The sequence below is a fragment of the Fulmarus glacialis genome, unplaced genomic scaffold, assembly GCF_000690835.1.
Source record: "Fulmarus glacialis isolate BGI_N327 unplaced genomic scaffold, ASM69083v1 scaffold18624, whole genome shotgun sequence".
Classification (NCBI taxonomy): Eukaryota; Metazoa; Chordata; class Aves; order Procellariiformes; family Procellariidae; genus Fulmarus; species Fulmarus glacialis.
The window spans coordinates 6,738-17,029 of NW_009206291.1; the positions used below are offsets into that span (position 1 = coordinate 6,738).

General features: G+C 54.6%; 1 protein-coding gene across 1 annotated transcript in view; it reads right to left on the minus strand.

Moving 5' to 3' along the window:
- Nucleotides 1–2,251, minus strand: part of CERS1 (ceramide synthase 1) — a 4,043-nt gene extending 1,792 nt beyond the window's left edge. Inside the window, exons 1-3 of the mRNA XM_009575699.1 lie at nt 2,091–2,251; nt 1,352–1,532; nt 807–968 (exon numbers count right to left, since the gene is read on the minus strand). Of these exons, the coding sequence (XP_009573994.1) occupies nt 807–968; nt 1,352–1,532; nt 2,091–2,205 (458 nt within the window). The 5' untranslated portion in view covers nt 2,206–2,251. The remainder of the gene's footprint in view (nt 1–806; nt 969–1,351; nt 1,533–2,090) is intronic.
- Between the last annotated feature and the right edge of the window lie 8,041 nt (nt 2,252–10,292).

Consider the following 10,292-nt stretch of genomic DNA (forward strand, 5'->3'; position numbering starts at 1 on the left):
GGCAGCCCTCGCCAGCTCCCCTTGCAGTCCCTGCTCGTGGCATCTGGCTCGGGTTTACAGGTCTGGCTCTAGACAGGACTTCACACAGACCCTGTGAAAGGGCAGCTATTGAAAGAATACAATTTTTGTGGGCAGAAAAGAGGCGGGGCAGAGAAAGGGCTTTCTCAGGGTAAAGGGGCACTTCTACACTGCAGATTATCTCAACTGGATGGGGGACAGGAGGGGAATACAGCTGGAAGGTTTTCTTAGTCCTGTGCATCCCTAGTTTATCACTAAAAACCTTCACTGCTCTCCTCTCCTCCCCTCAAATTGAGGGCTCTTGTTGCCGCCACTGCTTTTCAGAGCAGCCTGCAGAGGGGAGGAAGGAGACAAAGGGACAAATGAGGAGTGACAACCTGCGAGCTACCTATCTCTGTTCTTCATCTTTTTTTCTCTCCCGCCTTGCCCCAAGAGGAATAGCAAGGCTGGAATCTGGGACAGCCCTACATCCCGTTTCCTTCTTGCAAAAGTGCTTCTTAGTGCTAAAACCAAGCGAGTGAGAAAATGGAAACAGGTCCTCCTCCCCTGGGGTCATTTGTCATGCTGCAAGCAAGATTTCACAGGCACTTCTGTGGTGACAGACGGCAAAGTGACTACAGAAGGATTCCAAGCCCAGCATGGGGTCAGGCTCTGCGGGAACCTCTTCCCAAACAGTTTTTGAAAGGGCTTGTTCCCATGCACACAAACCCAGCCGGCTGTACCCCCAGGCACCGGGGGGATTGCAAAAGCTGGCGAGGACGGTTGGAAGTGGGATCAGGCAAACTCACCAGCTGACGCTGAAGGTGAGGCAGCCAATGTTGGAGATGATGTCATTGAGGCGATGATAGACTCCCCCCCGGTGCTTGAAGTAGACGTTGAGCTTGGTGAATTCCAGCTGCACGTCATTGACGTCGTGCAGGAAGAGCACGAGGATGCCCACGTTGTGGTACCTGTAGGAGAAAGGGGAGCAGGGAGGCAGATGCGTGGGGCGGCGTGTTGATGTTAGCACCCAGCACCCACAGTCCATCACGCCGGGAGCAGACAGGCTCCCTGAATAACCCAGACAACCAGACCTGGCTCGGCACAGCGTAGCAGCGTGCTGCAGGGTGCGTCTGGCACTGTGCAATGGCTCATAAGCACTGGGATTGCTGTGATAGCGTGGAGGCAGGGTTAGGGAGGCAGGGGAGAATCCACACCAACCCAGCAAGAGTCCTCCTGCTACATGCCCGTGAGATGCCCGTGAGCACAGAAAGGCTGCAGCCTTGGCTGCGTAGCTGCCCAAGGCTGGCCCAGGCACACGGCAGAGGGGCATTGTCACAGCCAGGGACCTCACCTGAAAGCGTAGGAGAAGGCTATGAGGGTCAGCGTGACCACGTGGTGGAGAAGCATGACAACGGAGTCCTTGCGCCACGTGTCCATGTAGGCAGTGGCATAGATGGAATGCCCGTAGAAGCTGCACTGCAACAGGTAGGCGATGGCGATGTCCGTGGGCACGTCCATGCCCTTCTTCCAGTCTGGGATGGGACAAAGACACCCGGGTGAACCCAAAGCCACGAGCACAGAGCCTCCGTCAGCAGCAGAGAGACAGGAGTACAAAGAGGGGGAGCAAGCAGCAGCCAGAGCTGCCCCAAGCAGCCCCAGCACTTCGCTCTGCTCAGGCCCTCCCATTCAGAACCTCACAGATGCAAAGGAGGCAAAAGCGGGCAGAGAACCCAGGTATCCTGGCTCCCAAACTCTGCCTTTGGCATTAGACCCACTCCCTCTCCTAGATCTAAGGGAGAAGCCTTGATTTACTTCTCTCCTGCTTTCACTAGTCAATCCCATTCCCCCCCGCAGCTGGCACACCCCAGCCCTGGCTGGCTGCAATAGCCACTAGGTGACTCTCTCGGTAACGAAACGAACGGAGACAGCCCGTTGTGCCCCTTCTGTACCCACAGCATCATAGAAAAGGCAATTTAGGGGTTCAGTCTTCTCTTTTGCTCACCCCAACTCCCGTTCCCTTCTTCAACCCAGACCTCCTATGAACCTGGACATCCTAATCCGTACCCACTTCTCCCTGGTTCTTACTGTACCGTAAAAAACAGATGGTGGGTCATAGAAGAAGGGGTAGTCAGTGAAGAAGAGCAGGTAGATGCCATACGACCAGGATAATGTGTAGAAAAGCAGCTTCCAGGCACTCTCAGGCATCTTGGCAGCATCTTTCGGCTGCAAGTTGCACCACTCCCCGAAGGGCTGCAAGGAAAGGGGAGAAGTATCGTCACGCAGGGCAAAAAGACAGGCCCTGGGGAGCCCAGGGCACCAAATCTCCAAGAGACTCAAGCACTGTATGCTGTGTGCACTACCAGACAGCGCAAAACCAGGGTCATGAACCCCATTTTTCTAGTCATCTTTACAGCATGAATAAGGAGGTTAAAGAGGCTCTAGAGAGAGCCTGAAGCAGTGAAAAACACAAGTCTAGAGATCCTTCCACTCAGCCTCGGCCACTCTGGAAAGCTGCGAAAGCAGAGCCTGGCAGAGAAGGCAGAAGCAGAGGGCATGCATCCCACAGTCTGGGCACCACTCCATCACCCTCGCTCCAGGAGCGGGGCCGACCATAGCTGGCTTTTGCAGAACAGAGTCAATAACTAATAAAATAAAAATCAAGTCCTATCTGCACAAGGAAACCCAGAAGAGGAAGCTGTAACAATACTACCTTGTGCATACGGACCTTGCAGCACTGCCAACTCCCAGAAAAGAGCCTTTCAACTGAGGAAGCAAAGGCTTTGCAGAGTCCTACAGCCGCTGCTGCTCCCCAACCAGCACGGCACAAGGCTCCCCTGCGTGTGCGACCCGCGTTGGAGGGGGCCCGCTCTGCAGGTAGTGAGTCAGTAAAGGCTGGGGCACTGGGTCCTCTCGCTCTCTCACACCTACCCATACTCACGCACGTTCCCAGCAGCTTTTCTAGCTGACCAGCCCCGAAACGCTGCTGGTTTTCGCCCCCGCTGTGGTTTGCAGCACCCCCCCCACCGGTCAGGACTCAGAAATAGGAGGCAAAGCCTCCCCAAATATGGCCAAAGCGAGGGAAGGGAGGATGAGCAGTTCTGCGGATTGCTCACACTAATCAGAACAAAACTTTCTCACCCCGAGTTCCCCGAGGATGAGGAATACCACCCAGCTCCCCCGACACTCGCGCTTGCATCAGCGAGAGAGCTGGGCCACTGAGGCCAGGGACAACTTGGAAACCACAGTAAAAGCAAAGCCCCAGCATTGAACAGCCTCAGCTCCCCAGGAGTAAAACGGAGCAGCTGATGCTACCCTTCGTCTTAGCCAGAGAGCGAGTGATGCTGCACGCCGAGCGTGCCTCTAGCTCAGCCAGGGCTCCGGGCACGGATGTTTTCCCTCCGTGGCAGCTGAGCAACACCAGGCACCGTTTCTGCTTCTCATCACGAGAGTGACAGAGCCATATCGGCCCGGCCAACCTCCGCAGCCCCAGCCCCAGCCCAGTCAACGCGGGGGAGCGTTGCTCAAGGTCCAGAGGGAATCATCGCTGCCTGAAACACAGATAACGCCCAAAGGCCCCCGCCTGAGAGCTCCCCAGGGAGAGACCAGATAAGCTCGAGATGAAAACAAAATGCCTGCAAAGTAACCGTACCCTGCCCCAGGTCAGCACTTTCTGCAGCCGGCGCTCAGCTCCTCGATGCTCAAAGGCTATATTAAGGCCCCAGCTGTCCCCAGGCAGCGGCTGGTCTGGCTTTTAGCCCCTCTCTGCATCAGATTTTCAAAGGATTCCACTCCAAGCATTGTCCCGGCCTAAAAGTCCTTTGTTCAAAGCTCTGAATTTCCCAGCACTGGTCAGACCTGGAACCACCAGCCCGACAAAGCTCTGCCAAGTTGCTCCAGCTAAAGCGGTACAGCTCTGGCCTCCCCTACGCATCTCGCATTCAGAGCATGGCCGTCCTCACTGAGACCAGGAACATGCTGCTGCCAAGGCTTCTTCCAACAGGAGCCACGGCAGGAAAAAGAGGAGGAAGCTCAAAGGGTGAATAAATAATGCAGAGACAGAAAGTCCTGAGCCCCGAAAGCATGAATTATTTGTGTCTCCATACAGTGGAGCATAGAAGCGGCTCAGATATGGGGACAACTCACCACGCTACCACGACAGCGAGCTGCAGAGCCCTCCTCAGCTGGGGCTGAATTCAGGATGCAGAGCTCAGCCTCAAATCCCTGTTGCAGCCTTGCTGCCGATCACCAGCCAAGTCATTTCGCTGCTTCTCTGCACCTCAGTTCCCTACCTGCAAAGGGGGAAGGACACCACGTTTCTACCCCAGGCAGGCAGAGCTGATGACAAGGACCATGGCCTGTGGGGCAGGCACATACTACTGAGATGACCTGCGTTTTATGGACACTCGGACCCCCGGCAGAGATGGCAGCAGTGCAGCAAATTGCCACGGTGAGCCTGCAGCCACGGCCTGATGAACAGTCCAGGCATGGCAGCAGCTCCCAGTCTGGAGCAAAAGCAAAACCCAGGGAAGGGCTACTCTGCTCCAGCTTGTGGTGGCTACTGCTCAGAGAGGTTTTAGCCCTCGCTGCATATATGGATAATGACAAGTCCTGGAGAGAGCCCTCCTCCTCCTCCCTTAAATAGCCACGGGGCATCGCAGGCTGTACCCTGAGCACTACAGAAACGGGAGCTGGCTCTGCAGCAGACACAGGGAAGGATCGGAGGAGAACCAGCACCTCCCAGAACACCGACCCACGCAGGGGGCTGGGGGGACAAATTAATGTCCCCGGGGAGGCCCCGCCAAAACCTGGACTGCTCACAGAGAGAGGCGCAAGCCAAGGAGACGCACGGACGAGCCCACGCCAGGCAGGAGGCACATCTGCCCTCTCCCTGGGGGTGGGAGATGCACAAGGTGGGGGATGTCCTCCCGCTACCCGGCTGCCGTTCCCACGGCAACGGTGCAGAGATGCCTGTTGCTAAGGGTGACGGGTGCTGCGGCGGGAACAGCGGATCTGGCTCCGGCTGAAAGAGCCCAAGGCTCTTGGCAAGTGATCTAATGGGGTTTTGCTTAAAGGGCAACCGGCTCTTCCTCCCTCCTCCTCCTCGTTACCCCCACGCAAACCTTCACAGGCATCTTCTGATTCACTTGTAAAATTACCCGGTCTGAGGGACGTGACTGTTCCCCCGCAGCAAGGCCCTGCACAACCTGGGGGGCTGGGGGGAGGGAAGGAGCAAAGCAGTGGGTGAGAGCACGCTGCGAGAGCGGTTTGGAGCTGGAAAGAGAAACCAAATGGAAACTGTCGCTGCCCACAGCTCTGCTGAAGTGTCAAAAAAATACTCGTAGCAAAAAGCAAACACATGCTCTCTCCCTTTTTACAGCCTCCGGCACTAGAGGAAACAGCCAGTCCCCTTAAAGCTACAACCAGCTAAAGCAGCAGGACACAAGTCCTTCCAGCAACCTGGCAGGCTTGCAGCAATGGGTTATGAATTGAGGCTTGTTACAGAGGAATTGTATCCCCCAAACCGTCCCCATCGCCTCTGCCACCTCCCCAGCCTAGAGACAAGGGCCTGGCCAAATCCCAGCCACGCCGCGTCTGGCTTCTGGGCACGACGAGTTCCCCAGAGGAACACAAAGGAATGGCTGGCACGAAGCATCCTCGGCCCAGGGAACTGGCAGCTTTACATCAGCTTTTACTCAATGCAGATGATAATGACGAGCAAGCAGAGCTCCAATTCAAAACCCGGCCACAACCAACAGCTACTGCCCCTTCTGCAGCGGTGGCACAGCTCCCCACAGCCCGGTGTGCTTCTTCTCAGAGCTGCGACGGTGCCTTTCCACCCCCAGGGACTCCGTGCCCTCCGTGCCCAGCCTGGACGCTGCTCCCGGACCGGCTGCCACCCCCTACCACATCAGGGATGGGGCACAGAGCCCGCAGAAGGAAAGACCCAGTAAAATGTCACTGTTCTCTAAACCCGAAGAAATGAGCCTGTGGATCCAAGGACAGCGGCTGTCACCCCACTAGGAAAGGGGAATTAACTGAGCACAGCATGAAGAGCTCCAGCTCTCATTGCTCTATCCCCCACCAAGCAGTGAGCCGCTCCGTGCCTCAGTTTCTGTGCCCACACAGCAGCTAAGGCATTGGGAAGCGCTGTTAGGCTCTGGACAACACTTTCCAGACAAACATGTAGAAAAAGGCACCATGACAATAGCAACAAACCAACAGACGTTATTTCTTCCTTGGTTCCTCTGCAAGCAGTAAAATTCACCCTTAAGAGAGAAAAGCAACAGAAGAGACTCTTTGAGGACAAGACACAGCTGCCCACAGGGTGCTGTGGGGGCTGAATAACCTCCTCATGCCTGACTGCTGACACAGCGGCACAGGGAGAGCAGCCCCCACTCCGAGACGCGACAGCGCAGCTTCATTCCCCGAGGTGAAGAAAAGACCCATTGTTGTGGCTTTCTCCCCTTGAGTTTCCAGGGTTTGTGCTTCACACAGTGGGCAGAGCACAGCGGGACGATCCGAGGAAACGGCGGTGCGGCAGAGCCTTCTCCCAGCCCTGGGCTCCGTCCGGGTCCTCTGCTCTCAGCAGAGATTGTGTTGGGTAGTGGGTTTTCAGGACAGTGATAATTCCCCCCCTCTCAAGTCACACGCCCAGTGCTGGGCCTTGGAAAAACAAGTCTTGACAATACTGTAGGGTGGAGAAAAGTTGCATAAATCACTGAAAGGGATAATAAGGTCTCTTGCTTTCTAGCTTCCACATCCTTCCTGGGGTTATACTATATCACTCACCTAGAAACCCTGCTTTCCAGAGCACATTTTTCAATTTACACAACACTTTTCCTTGCAGAGGACACTGCAATGTCCTACAAATTTTGACACCACTAAGATAGCAAGCTCACTAGTGTCTGGGCCAGAAATGGAAAAACCCACTGCAGAGAAAAGGCAGACAGCCGTTAAGGACAGAGGCGATACCTGATGAACACCACCAGATTCAGAGGCAGCTTTTATACAGAATGGATTTTGCTCACTTGTGGACTTCCACTTAGCTGACTTCAGGGACTTTAACTCCCAGCAGCAAAGATGGCTGGAGGTAGTTTAGGGCTGCAAGTGTCTGCCTAGGCTTACCACAGCTATTCTGGATCACCTTTGTGCGTGAATCCAGGTGAGCTCTTAGTTTTATCTATTCAAGTTCACTGCACCACTCAAGACCTGCTTGGGAAAGGAGACCACCAGCACAGGCTTGCTGAGCTCCAGGCGCTTCACCAAGCCTTTCCCAAGCGGAGTTGCCTGGTCCTATTCCAATGGCGCTTGGCCTCGGCACTGCTGGGCTCAGCTGCCCTCCAGGATGTTTAACTAATACAGAGATGCTCAGGTTGCTGCTTTTTAATCAAACTCCTCAGAGCCTGGCTGCAGCCGCTCTCCACACAGGGGACACACCAAGGACGGTGGCTGAGACACTAACCGCGGCAGGAGGACAGGGGCACACAAACTGAGGCAGCTTTGAGGGATGGGAACACTTGCCTAGAACCAGCTTGGTCTTCATTTCTGAAGGTGGTCTGCAGCTCCAGCGAGCTCGTACAATCAGACGTGCCCCAAGTATCATTCAAGTTTGTGCACTCAGAAGTCAATGGGACAAAGAGCAGAGACTCTCAGGCCAGACCCCAGAGAGGATGGGTATGTCCCTCAGGCCTTTGCAGGGATGCCCATGCCCCCAGTACAGCTGACTTTGGGGGTCCTTCCCTACCTAGCAATCCGCATTTGCTCAGCTAACCGAGATCTTTCCTACACCAAAACAACTCCTTTCCATATTTGCACCAAGTGAGCATTCTGTGAAGAAGAGGCAACGGGTCAAAAATTACCTTTGCCCTAAGGATGATGAGAAAACGACGTCTAACACACAGGCACCGACCTAACTGTTGTAACAGATCAAAGTCCACACTTCCAAATCCTAACCAAAGCCCTCCCATCACAGGCACAACTTTACTGCTTCTTCAACCCAGCCGTGAAGCCTCTTGTGACAAAGATGTTGCAGGATAAATGCTGCTGTGGTGCTAGAAGAGAGCGAGGAGCCTACCTCCTCTTCTCTCGATCCCACTGATAAAAACGGGGCCATGCAGATAGCACAGGAAGAGGTATATGGCTTTAATGCACTCATTTCTCAGAGGAGCGGTCACGGCCAGAGCTAAGTAAGATGCACTTTACACTCCAAGCTTCAAGGCCTTGTGGTAAGAGTCACTTCCTCTTCGGATGCAGAGAATCACAATCCAAGTGGCAAGATTTATTATTTTTAAATAACATGCAGGAAGGTAGCATTCTCTGGACACTGAGTGGATTCATTTTTATAACCGTGTTTCAGTTCTTGCAGGGAACATGAAGAGATTCAAAATGAGGAAGGATGCTCTTTGAGTCTGCACTGGGAAGCGAAGTCCTGAGCACGGGAGAAGTTTCCTCCCAGGGTTAAACAGGAGGTCTTTTCTCTCCCTGGCTTTCCTCCAGAACGACCCTACTCCACCGCTGGCCGTACGGGGACCACGCAATACAAACTGATTTCCTAAATACTGCCACAGGTTTGAGAGGAAAGCCACAGCCTCCACTTCTCCCATAGCAACTCCAGCAGAATAAACAGAGAAAAGCTTCAGATCCTTTTAAAATATATATATGGAGAGAGAGCTGTCTCTCCCTATTGCTACCCTTCCACCTATGCGCTGGGAGAAAACTGATGCTATCACAATTTTGCTCAGCATCTCATCACCATAACACATGCAGATGTAGCCACAAGAACTGGCTTCGATCAACCCCCCTCACTCTTCTGCAATTACAAGTGTGACCCGTTTCTCCGAGGGAGCGATACCTCGGCACTCCTACAAGCTGCCAAGCATCCTCCGATGGCACCGAGCAGACTCCACAGCACGAAGAGCTTTTTTCATGCTCTGACCACCACTCGCTCTGTAAAGGTGAGCCTTACATAAGGAGAAACTGAAGCACAAAGGACATTACCTCCAATTTGTTATGACAGACCTAGGTTACCTCCAACCTCGTTCATCCCAGTCCCAGCGTTCCCGGGCACTGTACGCTGCCCATCGGTAGCCACAGGCAGACGGGTGCAGGTAACAAGGAGAAATTCTGTCCTACATAAAAAGCCAGCACGTTACCTTGCCTACATGCCACTTTAGCAGCTTCAAATGACTCCAGAGGACTTAGACTGGAATCTTGCACAAGGTCAAGATCCACCTCGCATTACCAGATAAGCAAAGACAGCTCTGAACAGCAAAGGCAAAGCCACTTTAAAGGCAGGCTCAGCAGCGGATAGGGCAGAGAGAGCACAGCAGTAACTCCCGATAGCCTAATTACGGGATGCAAGGTAGCTGTCTTCAATCTGCGAAGCAGCCTCTGAAGGAAGCAGTTCACCCAGGGAACAAGGCCTGTCCCATGGAGCCGCAAAGGACCACACATGCTCTTCTAGCTACTCAAGGCCTCGTGCCACCATACTCATGGGCAGGCGAGAAACGGGTCGTCTCTGTGTCCCTGGGAGCCGAGGACTATGCCCTGACCCAAAATACTGCACCCCCATTGCTTCTGCCTTTCAAGGCCAAGGTAATTGCAGAGCAAAGTGCACAGCATCTCTCTGGGAAAGCAGCGTGGAAGAAATCGCCTCTGCTGAGACTGAGCCATCCGAAAGAGAGGGGAGGTCTCATTCCACTACATACGCTTTTCACAGCAAGAAATTGAACAGAGCCGATCTTCACTCTCGGGGACGTCCTGCTCATCCTGTCCCTTACAAAGCACTGTATAAACAAGGAGGGGACAATGGCCAGCAAACACATTTGGAGGCTGTGAGGGTCGGATGCTCGCATCCCTGCATCCCCCACACTCTGGAGAAGGTCAGCCCGGCACTGCAGTACAGCAGCTATCCCCCCGCCACCCTCTCCACCGCCGCACCGGGGAGGGGAAGCGGGGAAGGACATTTTTCATGCAAACCACGGATGACACGCAGAAACGTGGTCCTTTCCTTCCCCCCATGCAAGAAATAACCCTCCCGGGATGCAGCTAAGAGGGCTGGGGAAGGGGGGGGAAGAGCTCTCCCGTGCAGCGGGATGCTCGGTCCTCCAGGATGCAGCCCTGGGTGAAGAGGGGGGATCTCTCATGCAAAACCCCCCCCTCCAGCATGCAGCCCCAGGGGAAGGAGAACGTGCTTTCCCATACAACGAGCCGGGATGCGGCCCCGGGCGGCGGAGGACAAGCCCTCCGGTGCAAGGGCCCCCCGGGGTGCGGCCCCGGGCGGCGGAGGACGA